The sequence below is a fragment of the Rattus norvegicus genome, chromosome 16 (assembly GCF_021556685.1).
Source record: "Rattus norvegicus strain SHRSP/BbbUtx chromosome 16, alternate assembly SHRSP_T2T, whole genome shotgun sequence".
NCBI lineage: Eukaryota > Metazoa > Chordata > Mammalia > Rodentia > Muridae > Rattus > Rattus norvegicus.
This window is the reverse complement of record NC_141549.1, coordinates 39,032,965-39,050,728: the sequence shown is the minus strand read 5'-3', so window position 1 is coordinate 39,050,728 and position 17,764 is coordinate 39,032,965. Positions and strand designations below refer to the sequence as shown.

Sequence of the window (17,764 nt, the reverse complement as noted above, 5' to 3'; positions counted from 1 at the left end):
CTGGGTTACATAGTGAGACTGTCAAAACGCAAGGAAAACTTAGCCTAAATAAAATGGTGCAAAATACTGCATCAACCACTGAATTTTATGTTCAGTTCCTACTAACAACAAGAACTGATTGGTAATACAAGTGAGCCTCAAAGTTGATATTGTAAATAATTTGAAAAAGCAATAAACCTTATTTTAAATTAAACAAGTTAGTGGACAGCATCAAGTAAGTCATTGGGACAGAAAATGTTAGTAAGGGTTTTGGGAGGATTTTTCTAGTTCTACATATAAGTTAATTAGAAATGATTGGGGCTGGGGATTTAGCTCAGTGGTAGAGCGCTTACCTAGGAAGCGCAAGGCCCTGGGTTCGGTCCCCAGCTCCGAAAAAAAAAAAGAACCAAAAAAAAAAAAAAAGAAATGAAATAATTTTGTTCAAAGCAATTTACGTTTTGGAAATTTGGTATATGTTATATATAAAAACATTGGGAATTAAATCAATACTTTTAGTTTGATTTTAAGATTATTTTAATTTGATCAAGGACTGTTTCAAATACTGTGATCTTGGACATTCAATTCTGGTTCAAATTGCTTTCAACAGCTGATGTCCTATTTCCATCCTTCTAAGAAACATGCAGGGTAGAAAAGGCAGACATTAAGGAAGCTCCTCCCAGGGAAGGCAGACGGGTGTGACCAGCGATACCTCACAGAACCAGCTAATGCTATTGTGGAGACAAAAACCAGGTCCAGACCCAAATAGTTCCCCAAGTGAGCTTTCCAGAGCACTGCCTGTTCAATACATCCTTGTCCTTGGACCGCAGCGCAGACTGAGTCAGGAGCTGCGCAGGGCTGGCCTTCCCATCAGTGTTCAACAAGGCTTGCAGGTGATTCTCAAACATGAGGATGCTTCAGAAGAGCTGTACTTGGTGATGCAAGGACACATGTTAATTTATCCCATGAATCAGTTTTCTATACTAGTTAGTAATTAAATGACAACCATTATTAGAATGGCTTTTTTTTCATTATTGGATTGTTAAACCAACATACTGCTGTGAGCTTATATTTATTTTCTGATATAACTTTGTGATTATTACTGTTAACGTTTAAACAGAAGGTTAAACATTAAAAAAAATTCTCCTTAACTTTGAGGGGTTTTTTTTCCAATAGGAACAGAATCACTTTGCAAACTATGTTTCTAGTAAGTCAGAACCACATAAAATTTATACTATTCCATATGTGTTTCATATTACCTTATGCCATCTTTCCTACTCCCCCCCCAAAGACTGGCTTTTAAAACATGTTTATTTGCATACAATCAGGATAGTTCTTTAATGGTTTTCTAAGAAATATCTAGTGATCTGACTTTTAACCCCAAATTTAAACTTCATGACCCATTTCCACATCAAAGAACTGAACTGTTTAGTATAGGTTTTGAAATAACCTCATTTTTCCTTTTATTTACAGACAAATAATAGCATAACATCAATGGTAAGATGGTGAAAGGAAACTCAAGTCACTTTTTGTGGTCTTTTGTGCCTCCTGTGGAAGTCTTTTACTCATCTTTTATATTTTATTAGCCTACAATGAATGGTCTACTCTGAAACTCGAACCACTGCCCATTTTTAACCCAGAAAAGAATAACATATACCTTAAATTTTCTGCTGAGTTTAACTGCTGTTTTTTCTTTCAGAGATGTCTTTTTTGGACCAAAGATCTCCTTTGTGATTCCCTGCAACAGTCACTGAGGATCTGCCTGTATTCTGGAGAACGCCGTCCTGAAGTTCTACACGGTCCCTAATTTCCCACAAAACTCCATCAGTAACATTTCTGACTTCCGTCCAGTGTATCCAATCCAGCATAGATTCTATGACATCTTACTTGATAGAGTAAACTTGGGCTAAAATGGTAATAAACGTTGTTTCCATTTCATTGGTCTCTGTGGACACTGTTAGGACTGCTAAACCTGTTTGGCTAGAGTTCTAGTTAGGAGCTCACTACATTCAGTCAGAGTCCCGACCCCTAATGGAAAGTCACAATCCTGATTCACAGACAGAAAACTTCAGTTGTCGGTTGTCACTTTTGACCAGGCAAATTGAATAGAGAACCAGGTAATAACTTGGCCTTTTTGGAAGGGATGCTACACATTTTCTATTAAGAAAGAAAAGAACCCACCCTTAGGTATTATTATAGGTGACACATCTTTAAGCACATTTTAATTTTGCTGTTTTGAAAAAAAAAAAACCTTAAAGGTAATATTCTTCGTTCCATTTCTCCAACTTGAGTTTTTAAGATATACAACTCAGAACAGAATTTGAACACCATTCAAACACAAAGTTGTATCCCTAAGACCACAATACATATGCCTGAAGCATCAATTTTCTTAGAATAAAAAAGTCTTTTAAGGGCTGGGGACACAGACGGGACTGGGGGATGTAACTCAGTTGATAAATGCCTGACTGGGGAATGTAACTCAGCTGATAAATGCCTGACTGGCATGCACAACCCTGGGTTCAAACCCCAGCACTACATAAACTGGGTATAATGGCCTGTGCCTTCAATCTGGGTAGGGGTAGGTAAAATGATCAGAAATTAAAGGACATCATCAGCTACATAGTAAGTTTTAAACTTGGTTTGGGCTACATGAGACCTTATCAAAGAAAGAAAAAGAAGACATTTTCTAATTATGAGGAAACAACTTTGGGTCATAGCTTATATTTTAAAATAAAAACATATTACATGCTGGTTAGGCGCTAACCATTATTAAGATTCTTGGGGCACTAGCAATGAATAAGATAGACATGCCTTCTCAGAACACATTCTAACAAAGCTGCCATCATAATGAAGTTATTTATAAACATGAAGCCTACCATAGAGAAATAGAGGTCACTGTCCGAAGGATTGTGTGGGAAAGTTTGAGACACACCATATCTCTTTTTTAAATTCTCTCATATATTACATCCTGACCACAGTTTCCTCCCCCTCTTCTCCTCCTAGTCCCTCCCTTCCACCTCCCCATCCACACCTCCTGTTTCATCTCAGAAAAGGGTAAGCTTTATAGGGTGTATGATATCAACTAAACATGGCAAATCAAGTTATAATAAGATTAGGTACCTCCCCTTATAGTAAGACTGGATATGTCAACCCAGTAGGAGAAAAAGGGACCCCAAAGCAGACAAAAGAGTCATGGACAGCCCCCATTCCCACTGTTGGGAGTCCCACAAGAGAGACACACTGTATCTTAAACTCAGCGATGAGATACTATCTTGAGACAAAAACAGTAACACTATTCATTGACATACAACCTCAAACATCCTGTTTCTGAAGCCCCAGCCAGAAAGCAGGGTTACTACTGGACTGAGCCAAACAATTTTGGGGTAATCATAATTCTGATTAATCCTCTTAAGAGTCTTTATGTAATACCTGTCAGAACATGTAAATACCATGACATCATTAAAAAGATGGAGAAAATCAATTGTAAAGAAAATTAATAAATCAGTTATCTAAAAAGCACGTGATTTAATTGGGTTTTCTTTGCTGAACGGACTGGTAAAGTAGATTCAACAGAGCTTAAGAGATGGCTCAGTGGTTAAGAGCACTGACTGATCCTCCAGCACCCATGAGGCAGCTCACAATAATAACTCCAAAATTTGACAGCCTCACACAAACACACATGCAGGTAAGATACCGATACATATAAAATATATAATTTTTTTAAAGTAGACTCAACAAGGGAAGTTTTACCTTCTTCCTGGACTATCCACCAGAGAGCTAAATAAAGTAAAATCATCAGTAATCTGTTTTAATTTGTATTTTCTCTAACAGATGAGTTAATAATCCATGGTCTATGTGAGCAACACATCGGTGTGAAAGCAGATGTGAAACAACAGGTCCTTTAAATAAGCATTTCCTTGCTGCAAGCAAAACCTGATGTGAAAACACTGTGAGCCCGTTTAATCTATTTCCTTTTTAGAAAGGCAAGTTTCTTCATGATAGGACATGAGATTGTACATTTCAGAAAGCTCACCAGCATCTAACACTTTCTTGATCTGTCTTTGACTTTCTGTGTCTTTTTTGTTCTTGGCTCCAAGTTGTAGAATTCAACGGTGACCATCACACTTGAATAGTTCATCTCTTCCTGAAAGGATTCTTTTCCTTGCAGTGTTGAGGGGCTCCTTCAGGGTATGCTTTGCTAGAACAAGAATGGATCCTAAGGATTACTGGAGGATTGCAAGCAACATAGACAACCAACTCAGGAGGAAGGGCAGTGTGATGGTTATTCTTGGTTGTTGACTTGACTACCTCTGGAATGAACTACAATCCAGAAATGGAGGGCTCACCTGTGATCCAGATCTTGAGGCTGGAAGACAGGTTTCTGACCTGGATCTTGACATGGAGATCTCAGGCATAGTGGCCATGGAAATCTTAGGCCTAGGCAAGGTAGTCCACACCTTTAATTCCAGAAGACTGAGGCAAGCAGTTCTCTGAGACCAAGGTCAGCCTAGGACAAAGAAGGAAGATTTACTCTTCTTCAACCACTTGCACTTATTTGACAGCACATGACTTGGAACCTAGTATTACGGAAGACCGGTTTAAACAACTAACCTTGTGGGACTGAGCAACTGCTAGATTCTTGGGCTTCCCATTCACAGCTGACCACTGTTGGATTAGTTGGACTACAGACTGTAAGTCAGTACAATAAATTTCCTCAATATATAGAGACAGTCCATAAGTTCTGTGACTCTAGAGAACCCTGACTAAGACAGGCACATAGCAGCATTCACAGGTCACTTTTAAATTTTAACTGCTGTAACTGCTAATAGGTGTGATTTCTTTTGATTATCGCTTTCGAAGAAGAGAAAACAAAATAAAACAAAAATGTGCTTCACCAGTGATGGTCAATCTAAAAGAGAAAGTCCCAGCCATTACAACCTGGCAAAAATAAATAAATAAATAAATAAATAAATAAATAGCATCCAAAATGGAAAGGGAAATATTAACTGCCTTTATTTTCCCTTACCCTGAAACGTGTGGTGTGTGTGTGTGTGTGTGTGTGTGTGTGTGTGTATCTATATATCCCATGTACACACGTAAAGCTAACGAACTCAGCGCAGTTGTAGTATTGTCAACACACAAAATCAGTTATTTCTACGCCACTAATGAACAAGACAGAAAATTAAGAAAACAATTTAATTCATAATAACATGACAAGAATGAAACACCTACCAACAAGTTTAACCAAAGACGCTAAAGACGATGGAAACAATAAAATTCTATAAAAATAAACTCGAGAAGACCTAGGCACATGGAGAGACTCTACTGCTTGGGTTAGTGTGTCTAACATGACTGAGGTGGAAATCTTAGAACAGAGGGATATCCTATGCTACCCCATCGGGAAAAGACATCTTTTCACACTCATATGGGGTTTCAAGAGCCCAAGAACGATGAGAGTAAGAACAAAGAAGTCTTGAAAAGAGTCGAAAGTCCAGAAATAAACTTGAATCTTCTTGACTAAGTGATTTTCCACAAGGGAACTAAGATCATTCAGTGAGGAAATGGTATCTTCTCAGAATGATGCTTTTGACAACCGCTTAGCCATAAAGACAGCATTAATGCTTACCAGGCTGGATTAGCAATGGATTCCAGACTTCAGGCCAAAAATAGAGCCACAAAAGGAAAACTACTTACAGTAGGCCAACTGAAGATGTAAAACTTTAGTGCACTGAAGAACACTAAAAAATGTGGATGAGTGAACCTTTGGAAATCTCTAACAAAGGTTAATTACCCAGAATAGAGAACTCCTGAGACTAATGAAAAGAACAGCTGAGTTTAAAAAACAAAAACCAAAAAAGGAAAAAAAAACATAACTTTTTCTTTTTCTACAAAGATAATTAAATTATCTATAAGCCTATAAAATATTTAATATCATTGATAAGTATATATAAATCAAGGGCTACAACTGTGGTTTCGTGATTAAGAGCACTTGCTGAGCTTACAGAGATCTCGGATTCAACTCCCAGAACCCCACCCACACACTGGCTCATGATGCCTGTCACTCCAGTTCCAGGGGTCCCAATGCCTCTTCTGGCCCTTGAAGTCACCTACATACATGTGGACTCACAGACAGACAGGGAGATGCACACATATGCCCTTAAATAAAATTAAATTTTAAAAATTATATAAATCAGGGGCTGGAGAGATGGCTCAGCAGTTAAGAGCACCCGATTGCTCTTCCAGAGGTCCTGAGTTCAATTCCTAGCAACCACATGGTGGCTCACAACCATCTGTAAAGAGATCCGATGCCCTCTTCTGGTGTGTCTGAAGACAGCTACAGTGTACTCATATATAATAAATGAATAAATAAATCTTTAAAAAAATGAAAAAAAATTATATAAATCAAAGCCCCAATAAGATACCACTTCATACCCCTAGCATGGCTTTAAATTAGGGAAAAAGTACAGGCCAGGTGTCATGGCACACACTTTTAATCCTAGCCCTCGGGAAGCAGAGGCAGCCTGGACTACATAGTGAATTCTAGGACAGCCAGAGCTATATAGTAGAGGGACCCTGTCCCCTTTGCCTGGTCTTTGGATCCTTTTCCCCCTAATGGGTTGTCTCACTCAGTCCTGATAGAAGGGTCTGTGTCCATGTCTTATTATATCTTATATGCTGCATTCGTTCATATCCCTGGTAGGCCTGCTCTTTTCCTGAAGGAAATGGAGGAGGAGTGGATCTGGGAGAGAGGGGAGGTGGGGGCTGGACTGGGAGAAGTGAAGGGAGGGGAAACTGTAGTGAGGATATATTGCATGAGGGAAGAGTAAGAAAGAAAAGAAAAAGACCAGAAAGTGCAAGCAAACAAATGCTAGCAAAATCCTAGCTACTATATAGCTCTGGCTGTCCTAGAATTCACTATGTAGTCCAGGCTGCCCCTGCCTCCTGAGGGCTGGGATTAAAAGTGTGTGCCACCATACCTGGCCTGTACTTTTTTTCCTAATTAAAGGCATGCTACCGGGTATAAAGTGGGTACATGTTGTTTTGACACAGCTAAGAAAACAAACAAACAAAAGACCCCACCTTGTCTCAGAAGTCTCTGGGACACTACAGTAAGCTTTTCACAATGCCTGGAACCATGACTTCCGCTCATCAGTGTTCTAAGGACTTTTTTTTTTATTAACTTGAGTATTTCTTATATACATTTCAAGTGTTATTCCCTTTCCCAGTTTCCGGGCAAACATCCCCCTAATCCCTCTCCCTCCCCTTCTTTATGGGTGTCCCCTCCCCATCCTCCCCCCATTGCCACCCTCCCCCCAACAATCTAGTTCACTGGGGTTTCAGTCTTAGCAGGACTCAGGGCTTCCCCTTCCACTGGTGCTCTTACTAGGATATTCATTGCTACCTATGAGGTCAGAGTCCAGGGTCAGTCCATGTATAGTCTTCTAAGGACGTTTTAAATGGTGCTAAGAACCAAACGCCAGCTACTCTATTTTCTGGTCAAGAATGTAACCGGAATCTAAGCAGACTCCCCTCCTTCATGGATCGGTACTGTAGAAGTGTACTTTAGCTGTTTCTCAGCTCCTGCTCCATTTTTTTTTCCAGCTGGTGACCTTTGGTGGTCTTTAGTACTACACCTCAGAGCTATTGGCACTAATAGGTCAGTGTCATGAGTGGCACTTGTTCATCTTCCTAGAGCCAGGACGTCACAGGTTCAAACCTTCGTCTTGAATAAGTCTGAGTTACTTTAGTAGTCATATTCATTTCCAACCTAATTTGCGTGCATTCTTAGGACATTTTCCTGGAGCTGTTTTTGCTTTTGACAAGCTAAAACCCTGATGCGTGATGCTAAGCATTTAGCCAAGTAATACAATCCCATGAGGGAAAAAACATTGCAAATCAAATGCCAACGGGGAATGAAGCATAAAAAAATATAAAGCAGTGCCAACCCTTAAACAAAGAGCTTGTTACACACCTAGACTTCTCCACCCTCAGGCAAGGTTTGCTATATGCAGTGTGGATGTTCTCTAATGTGTGGTCCTCCTGCCTCAGCCTCCAGAGTGCGGGGATTACAATCAGAGCTGACCAGTTTTATTAGCATCATTTGCATGTGAGAAGCAAATAGCCAGAAGGTGCGTTTGTTTCTCTGTTCAGGTCACCTTGGTTTGAGGAAGTAATTAGCTCCAGGCCTTCGGCCCACTTGCACCAAGCACTGCACTTAACTTTGCTGGGGTGTTGGGGTGTCTTTGCTGGGGTGTTGGGGTGTCTTTGCTGGGGTGTTGGAGTGTCTTTGCTGGGGTGTTGGGTGTCTTTGCTGAGGTGTTGGGGTGTCTTTGGAAAGAGAGAGGCACAAAAACAACTTTTTTTTCCATAGGTCCTCAAGGAATAACAACGCATAAAGGGAAATTTAAAAGTGATTGAAAAGTAATGAAAGACTGATTTTCACATTTGCTAACATACATTGTAAAGCACTTTAAAAAACAAAATGCTAGTCAGGCAGTTGGCGGTGCCTGCCTCTAATCCTAGCACTCAGGAGGCAGACACAGGCAGATCTCTGAGTGGGAGAAAATCTGCTGTACAGAGTGAGTCCCAGGGCATCCAGGGTTACACAGAGAAACAAACAAAAACAAAACAAGAATGCTTAATTACAAATCAAATTGGCCTAGGGAAGGCAACTGGGTCATGTCTGTCATTCCTCCTTTACCTTTAATTACTTGGAATTTTAAAGAAAGGCTTACAAAATAAGATCCTTTCCCTGACATCTTAATGCCAGCCCCAGAAAGCTTCAAACAAAAACAAAGTTTCATAAAATAAACAGGCTGAAGTAGCTGTAATAGTAATAACCTTTATTTAAAATATGTTTAATCTAGGAAGCTCAGTTTATATGAGTTTCCAACTAATTATCAGGATCAAAAACGACAGCAACAAAAACAAAAAGCCAAAGAAAATCCTCTGTAGAAAAAATACACAAGAACGTTTCTACATCGGAAGAACAGTAAACACTCTTGACAGCAGACGTCTACGTGCGGGCATCTCTCCTAGTGGACACCACTGTCCGCCTTGAGATCTGATTTGTTCTTGTCGTTCCTCACTGAGTAGATGAAACATGTTAAGGTGTCTTTTTCATTCACTGGAATAGACTTAAAGTGGCAACCAACTATCTATAAATTAAAAAACAGACAAATTAAGTTAGATAGAGCAGACACTGGGAGCCGAGTAGAAGACACTACTTTGCCAACGAGTTATGTGACCACATGACACTTTTAAAGATTAAGCTGTCTTAACAGAGTATCAACACGCTCCAAAGCACACACAAACAAGATATTATAAACAAAAGAATCTGATTTCAAAGAACTCAATATGCTCTGACTCTGTGTATTTTACTCCCTTTGGTCAACTTGATTAATGTGCACCTGTTATAAGTATTTTCTCTTTAAACTTTACAACTTTAGATTGCAAACTACATATTCTTTTTTTCAAGAAGATTTATTTTTTTGTTTGTTTATTTATATGAGTACACTGTAGCTGTTTTCAGACACACCAGAAGAAGGCATCAGATCTCATTACAGATGGTTGTGAGCCACCATGGGGTTGCTGGGAATTGAACTCAGGACCTCTGAAAGAGCAATCGGTGCTCTTAACCACTGAGCCATCTCTCCAGCCCAAGCTACATATTCGTAAACATTAAATATCAATGAAATAAAACAGAAGAACTGATGTCCATCACATGAAGACATTTAGACATTTAGAGTGTAGTCACAGGAAAAGATTAATAAAAAGAAAAAAAAACCTTGGTAATAAACCATACCATAAATATCATTGGTGCAATTGATATTAATTCTTCTTAAGTTTCTTGCAAATTTTTCTGAATAAAATTTAAGAATGGAAAATTAAAGGAGCTGGAGGGATATTCAACAGGACTGTTTCCCTGACTTTTACTGCACAAATCTAACATGTACGCCACAATTACCAACAGCTGAGAAACCACGCAGCTGATATGCGTAGACTGAAGACTGCCTGCTTTTCTAGAATCGGAATCTGAACTAATAAAACTGTCTTTCAAGACTAGATTTCAAGGGCTTTGAGTTTGAGTTCTATATTTAAATATAACTTTGCATCAGATCCTGGCTATTTGTTATAGAACGGGGTGACTGTACTAGATTAGTGACTAGTATATTTTATTACAGTAAGGAATGTCTTCACATTTATGTACTATGCAGCCGAAAAAGGACGAGAACTTTTAAATAAATTTAAAGAAAAAAATATTTTTGTTGCCTAGGCAAGAAATATAGGAGATTTGGCTTGTTAGCATACTGAATTTTAATGTTAAAGAGCTTTTCTACAAAAAAATGTAACTCATTTATCTTTTACTTCTGCACATTAGAAATGCAGGCTAAGTATTAAAGTCCAGCTGAAGAATACAGGCACACTCTTACATAAATATGTATGTGTTGATTCACACATACAGACTTCTGATGTGTCTATTCCATGGAAACGTTTGCTTTGAATAAAAAGTATAATTACTTAAATCTGTTATTTTAACCGTTCACAGATCTTGTGGCTTTATTACTTCTTCAACACACACACACACACTCACTCTCTATTAGCTTCTGAAATACACCAAAGGAACTAAGTCCCATATAAAACAAACTTTATGTTAAAGCTTTATTTTTGTTCTTTCTCTTGATGTAAAGAAAGTATCCTCTACTTAAAACTCCTAACAAAGGCAAATGTATCTGAAAGTAAAGCTAGAAAGTAATAAAACCCTGCAGACTTGTTCCACAGAATCTCTGAAAACTAAATTCTAATAAATACTTATAAGCTATTTATTTTCCATCCTGCAATGGAAATATTCCATTTCAATTCCACTCCATATTTATATTCCCTCAATAAATATTCATTGAATAATTAGAAATTTAAAACAGAATTCTAGAACGATGATAAAAATTTCTTATTGAATATTTACTCTAAAAATCACTATTAAAAGACGCTGTACATACTCTGAATATAATCCACTGAGTACTCACTGAAGAGATTTTTCTCAGTGGCAGACAGATGTTTCTAAAGATCTCTACTCTTCCACGATAGGCCTATTAACTTTGACTTTACTGCATGTAATGTACTATTCAGTATACTGCATTTCTCTATTTCATCATCACCTAGTGATACCTTGTTGCTGTAAACAGGATTGTTTCCCAGTATAAAGCATATTTATATATACCTCAACAAGTTGTGCTTTATTTAGACCTGGTCTGGTTGGGAGCTTGAAGTGTCTTTTGTATCTTCTAAGTGTATTTACTTGTAATTGGTACAAATCAACCTAGAAAAAAAATAACATGAATTAGATCACTCTGCTAAAAAGATATCACTGATCTGTATGGCACTTCACATGACTTCATTTACAAAATCAGACCTGTAATTTATGAAACAATTCCATCTTTGGGGAATACATATTATAAACTTTTGGAGAAATAAAAGGGGAAGTTGTATATCAAGAACTATAAGACTGTCATCTGAGATTTAATATTAATATAAAGCCAACTTACTGGCTGTATTTAATTTTGAGATTTCTCAGATGCTTTAAATGGTTAAATATTTACAGAACGGTTTTGGAGTTGCCAGTGTGATTATGATTGACAATTCACTATAGAAAACCCTGCGGTCTACCTCTGGAGTGTCGATGTCCTGAACAGGTGAGTCTCCTCCATCATCATCGCTCCCTTTCCTCTTCCTTCTGTTTCGAACACTCTGAATTAGGTTCTTATGATAGTCACAAATGTAAAGATGCCTTGCCTGGAAAGGACAAAGAAAGGTTAAAAGACTGTGAGTCCAGAAAACTAAGGTCAGTAAACTGCACAGGCCCAGGCAGCTCACTAAAAACAGTCTAATGGCACTGGCAAGAGGATGCATGTTTCTTTCCAATACTAAACTGCTGTAACATTAGCAATCTGTGATACTGTTAAGGAGATTGGGGGAGGGGTGTAGTAGAAAGTGATGGGCTGGTAGGAAGAATGGTTGGAGAACTCAGGCAGGCACCTGGCAGGCAGACAAGCAGAGGAAGAGAAATTCCAATCCTCTGTGTTTTGTCACCAAATTGCATCGAGGGTGACCTAAATAAGTTAGCTCCTGCTGGTTTTGACTTAAGGGGAGAGGTGACATTGCCCACAATTTTGTACTTGTTAGTATTTTCTCTAACTTGAGAACAGCAAATTATATTAATGGCACATATGCTTCCTTATCTTTCTAATTAGATAGTCAAATTCTACACAGATACAAAGTATGCATTTTTTTACGAATGTGTCATTGAATTCATATTCATATCCTATGTTTAAATTTCAAGCCCCAAGGTTTCTTTTCAAGAATTAAATGAATGCATTTCACTGTATTATGTTGTTTTCAATTAAAGCAAATTGAAATTATTCACGTTCACTTACAAAGTTTCTCATGGACCCTACTGAGAAACTGCCCAAACAGAATCACAAATAAACTTTTCAAAAAAATGTAATTACTCAGGCATTTGAGAGTTATATACGGTGGGATAGAAAGTACTGAGCTGGTTGACACTCTCCCCCTCCCCGCTTTTAAGGCTACAATTAAAGGCCGAATGAACAGGCTTTTCAATTGACTTCTAAGCTAAGGGCAAGTTAAAAATATACAGGATGTGTGGAGGTTCTGTATCTTGTTCTTCCTTTGCCATCAGTCAGAGCTCTGAAAAGTAGTAGTGGAATTCTCTGAAACCTCATAGCTGGCCAAAACAGCAGACGTGCATAAAGACAGAAAAAGAAATCCCGATGGCTGCCGAGAGGGTTGTAAAACCGCAGAGGCTTATTTGCAGCCTTGGTTCAGAGCAGCTGCCCGAAGAGCTGACACCGCAAACGCCGTTTACAACCATCTCTCTGCAAGGCAACTGGTGAGCTCGGCTTCCCTGCCTGTGTTCAAGAGAAAGAGAACACCGAGGAGGAAAGAAAAAGAAAAGGGGGGGGGGGGGCAGAAGGAAGGGGAGAGAGAGAGAGAGAGAGAGAGAGAGAGAGAGAGAGAGAGAGAGAGAGAGAGAGAGAGAGAGAGAGAGAAGCATTGTGGGATCCAGCCAGACTCTACTTTCCCTAGAGGAACAGAGCTACAGAGCTGCTCCCTGGGGCAGACACCGGCTCTGGCAGCAAAACAAAGGCGCCTCCATTCCAGAAGGGACTACACGGCTGCGAGAAAACTACTTGGTGTCGCGGTCCCCTTTGTTTCGTTTCCAGATCGCAGCAAAGGAGGAAGAGGGAAGCCTGGCGTGGGAGACACGCGAGGCAGCGGGAGTCCGGGTGAGGGGAGGAGGGGACCCGCACCACTGCGCGAGCGCGCGCTGGGGGGAAGGTGGCCGGAGTTGCAGGGACTTTGTTTCAATCAGAGAACCACTAATCCCACCTGCAGCCCAGTCTCAGAGACTCGTGAACCCCGCCAAAGATCGGGCAGGGCACGCAGGATAAGGCAGGGCAGGGCGGTCCCGGGGCCACTTACACTCTTATCCAGCTCGATCTTCACCTTCTTCTGGGAGATGCTCTTCTGGATCCTCTTGCTGAAGCTGGCGTTGCCTGCCGCTCGCCCGCACCGCTCACCGTCCTCACGCAAACAACAGAGTTGCCCGGGGCCCGGACCGGCCGCTCCAGGTGGCCCAGAAGCGGACACCGCACCGGCACCGGGTACCTCTGCCCCACCGCCGGCAGCGTTCCCATTCCCCGCCGAGGCGGCGGCAGCTGCAGCAGCGACCACAGCGGCCACGGCGGCGGCCGCATCCCCGCCTCGGCTCATCTCCTCCGGAGTGAAGCCGTTCATGTCTGCCAGTTCGGGGGCGCCGGCGCCGCTACAGAGCCCCGCTCGCCGCGCCGCTCCGCCTCCTTCCCCGGGGCGGCCGTTCACTCCGCACCCCAAGTCTGGCGGCCGCACGGTCCGACGCCCAGAGTCCAAAGCCTGCCGGTCTGCCGGTGCTGGAATAGCGGCCCGTTCCTGTGACTGTGATCAGGACTGGAGTGGCGCCTAGAAACGGGACCCCACTCACTGTCACATGGAGACTTCAGCAGTTGGACCGAAGCTTCTCCGCCTCCTTCTAGCCCCAGAACCTGCGCGAGGGAGACGCCCCTCCTCCGGCCCCGCCCCTCCCCTGCCGCGAGGCCCCACGGGAATGGTAGTTCTTGGTCGCGGAGCCAACTTGCGCTCTGTTCTGATTACGTGCGGGACCGACGGGACAAACTACTCGTCCCAGCATGCATCGCGCGGCGAGCCACCCGTGGGTTTTTTTTTTTTTTTTTTTTTTTTTCTATTCCAAGCACTGGGCAAATCTGACTGTGAGGTCAGGCGTTTACCGTGTTTTCTCGTCTCTGTACTGTCATGCGAGCAAGGGCTGGATTTAGCTCCTGTTTCTTCGCAAAGTTAGTGTTCAGACCGCCAGCTGACTCCTAGAAAGAAGCCTAAATATGTGTGTGTGTGTGTGTGTGTGTGTGTGTGTGTGTGTGTGTGTGTGTGTGTGTGTGTGTGTGTGTGTGTGTGTGGTGGGTTAGTAAAGATTAAGTAAGAAAAAGTTTACGGGCTGTTGGTATTTATGGAAAAACTCGCGCTACCTAGAGCTCTTTAGGCGCAGAGTCCTACGTCTCCATCTCCGTGCCGCAGCTGATTTCTAGAGCGTGTCAGGTCCTCGGTACACTCGTGTGCCAACCGGTTGACAGGCATTGGGCTGCCTGTCGCCTCTACTGCAGCTTGGATCCCTTTCAAAAGGATCTAAGAGGATTTGAGACCATTTAAAGGAACCACACTAGTATCACCTTTGCTGACTGCTCCTCAAAAACTTCTCTGCGCTGGCTGTAGAGGACGAGGACGGAGAACCCTCTTCTCTTGAGTCATATATATATGCATGTGTGTGCGCTTATGTGTGTCGCGGGTGGGGTAGTTTGCGCGCGTGCGCGCCTGGGTACGTGTTTGTGCCCGCGTAGCGTGTATTCTTGCCTGCGCTTGTGGTGGGCGGGGTGGAGGGATGGGCGTGGCCATGCCAACCCTGCACCTCTGCTAATTATTGGACTATTTAGCAATCCTACTGATTAAGCAAAAATAATGCATTTCAGGTGGAGTTTTGAAAGAAAGCCTTTTTAAGATTTTGTCAATTCAGTGACTATGTACATATATGTGTGTATGTATATATGTATGTATATGTATGTATATATCAACATGGCAAAAATAAAAGTTATCCATGTTATCTGTGTATGGAGGGCACACTTGTGATCCAGATCTTGAGACTGAAAGACACAGGCTTTTGATCTGGATCTTGAGGAATAGAGGCCATGAAAAGCTTAGGTCCAAGCATGGTAGTACATACCTTTAATGCAAAGAGACAAAGCCAAGCAGATCTCTGAGTTCAAGACCAACTTGGGACAGAGCAAATTCCGAGTAGTTAAATCCAACCATGGGCTGGAGAGATGGCTCAGAGGTTAAGAGCACTGACTGCTCTTCCAGAGGTCCTGAGTTCAATTCCCAGCAACCACATGGTGGCTCACAACCATCTGTAATGGAATCCAACGCCCTCTTCTGGTGTGTCTGTGGATGGCTATAGTGTACTCCTATAAAAATAAATAAATAAATAAATAAATAAATAAATAAATAAATAAATAAATAAATCCAACCATGGTAGTACATGCCTTTAATCCCAGTGTTAAGGAGACAGAGCCATGCATATCTCTGAGTTCAAGGTCTATAAATATACAATACAGAGCAAGTTACAGGCAGCTAAGCTTAGGCAGTGAAGAAGTTGGAAAACAGAAAGCTGGTAATAGAATAAGGAAGGGCCAGCCTCAACAAGCAGCAGAACCCAGCAGCTCTGGCTATGTGGCTGGCTTTAAAGAATAGAAGGGATTACTGGGACAATAGATGCTGGTTAGCTGGAATTAAGAAATTAGCAGTGATTAAGAAGAGATCAGCATCCTGGAGGTGATATCTTCTGGGAAGTGTTTTCTGAAAGTACAAAGAAGCTGTGTTCCAGAGATAGCAAATGTTGTACCTCATGCTGGACTTGGTAACGTGTAAGCGTCACCCAGGTAGTGCTGGTATGAAGGGGTCATGAAGAGCAGCTGAGGCTTGGCACTGTGAGAGGCCATGGAAGGCCATTGATGAAGGTGTAGCCTCAGTTGTTGATGGCCCAGGACCAAAGGGATCATGCAAAGGATTTGAGGCTTGGCATCATGAAGAGAGCCTGAGAGGTGAAGCTTAGTTGCAGTTAAAAAACCCCAGGATATTGGAGATGCCAGTGCCATGGGATGATCACCAAGAATAGCAACAGCAGTGGAGTGGAGTCAACCAGAGCCTAGAGAAGTGACTCAAGTCCTTTGGAGGAGCCCAGAAGATCATGTGTGGATCCCAGACAAGAAGCTGTAGTGTTGAAGTTGCCTTGGAGACACCAAGATATTCGAAATGCCAGAGCCATGGGTTATGCTGAAGAAACATACTAACAGGAAGTGGAACCAGCCCAGGAGAAAAAAGTCTGTTGTACTCAACAATGATGAAAAAGAAGAAGTTGGAGATCTGAAGACTGCTTTGACATCAGACATAGAGATGTAGGCTGTGGAGTTTGTTCAACTGGTTTCCTGTCTTATTTGGGGACTATAGTTAAATGATTAGATAAATCTCAGAAGAGACTTTGAACTTTGGACTTTTAACATTGCTGAGACTGCTATAGACTGGGGACTCTGGAAGTTGGACTAAATGTATTTTGCATTATGCTATGTCTAGGTATGGCTCCCATAGACTCATGTATTTGGATAAGCCTATGGGGGCCAGGGAATGGAACGTTATGGTTTGTATATGCTTGGCTCAGGGAATGGCACTATTAGGAGATGTGGCCTTGTTAGAGTAGGTGTGTCACTGTGGGCATGGACTTTAAGACCCCTCATCCTAGCTGCCTAGAAGCTAATTTTCTCCTAGAGACGTTCAGATGAAGCTGTAGAACTCTCAGCTCCACCTGCACCATGCCTGCCTGGATGCCGCCATGCTCCCACTTTGATAATAATGGACTGAACTTCTAAACCTGTAAGCCAGCCCCAGTTAAATGTTGTCCTTATAAGAGGTACCTTAGTCATAGTGTCTGTTCACAGTTGTAAAACCCTAACTAAGACATCAATATTAGAAATTCTAGGCTCTCATTGCCTTCCCATGACATTTTCTCCATCTCTGAGATTCCAATTCAGTATACACCAGGCCTTCCATGGTGTTCTTTTGTCTTTCCTACTCTAACTTCAATGATTTTGGTTTCTTTTTCTTTTTGTTTCCTTTGGATTCTTTTAACCCGACCTTAGTCATACATTCTTTGTTTAGGTGTGCCTAATCTGCTCTAATTCATCCATAGTTTTTGTGTTTTATTATATCTCTTAGTCTTATCATTCCCTTGTGTTATTTTCCAAATCTTAAATGTCACATTTTAATTTTCTAGTTCTCTAACACAATTTAGAATTTTGACATTTTCTTCAATAAGCATAGCAAGGACAGTGATTTTATTTTTTAGACTATGTTTTTAAGTCTGCTTCATTTGTCTATTGTTTCTGGTAGTTCTGATTCATACCTGACTGTTCTTCAACCCATTATCTTTGATTGCCTTCAGTTTTTTTGAAAAAATAATTATAAAATGATATTCATATTATGTTCCTACAGAGGGGCTTCATATCTCTGATGCTAAAACATCCTGAAGTAATAAATGCCTGAGGGGTTAGTTTTTAGCCAAATAGGCGATATTCTGGTTTATGCTCCCATTGGGGGGCTGTGGTTCTTACCC

The 17,764-nt window shown here is 41.3% G+C and overlaps 3 protein-coding genes and 1 long non-coding RNA gene across 3 annotated transcripts in view; 1 reads left to right on the top strand and 3 right to left on the bottom strand.

Moving 5' to 3' along the window:
* The window catches only part of Scrg1 (stimulator of chondrogenesis 1), a 28,241-nt gene extending 26,352 nt beyond the window's left edge, over positions 1-1,889 (top strand). Inside the window, exon 3 of the mRNA NM_033499.1 lies at positions 1,676-1,889. Within this exon, the coding sequence (NP_277034.1) occupies positions 1,676-1,730 (55 nt within the window). The 3' untranslated portion in view covers positions 1,731-1,889. The remainder of the gene's footprint in view (positions 1-1,675) is intronic.
* Positions 1-17,764, bottom strand: part of Erich1 (glutamate-rich 1) — a gene marked incomplete at its 5' end in the record, with an annotated part of 52,793,804 nt that overhangs the window by 44,613,635 nt on the left and 8,162,405 nt on the right.
* On the bottom strand, positions 1,699-4,483 carry LOC148000528 (uncharacterized). The gene is made up of 2 exons (XR_015639815.1): positions 4,323-4,483; positions 1,699-4,174 (listed from the first exon to the last, which is right to left on the bottom strand). It is a non-coding gene; the product is annotated as an uncharacterized LOC148000528 (long non-coding RNA).
* Sap30 (Sin3A associated protein 30) lies at positions 8,799-14,064 on the bottom strand. The gene is given in 4 exon segments (NM_001399275.1): positions 8,799-9,134; positions 11,195-11,293; positions 11,641-11,766; positions 13,477-14,064. Coding segments are annotated over 4 exon segments (663 nt in total). The 5' UTR covers positions 13,792-14,064; the 3' UTR covers positions 8,799-9,011.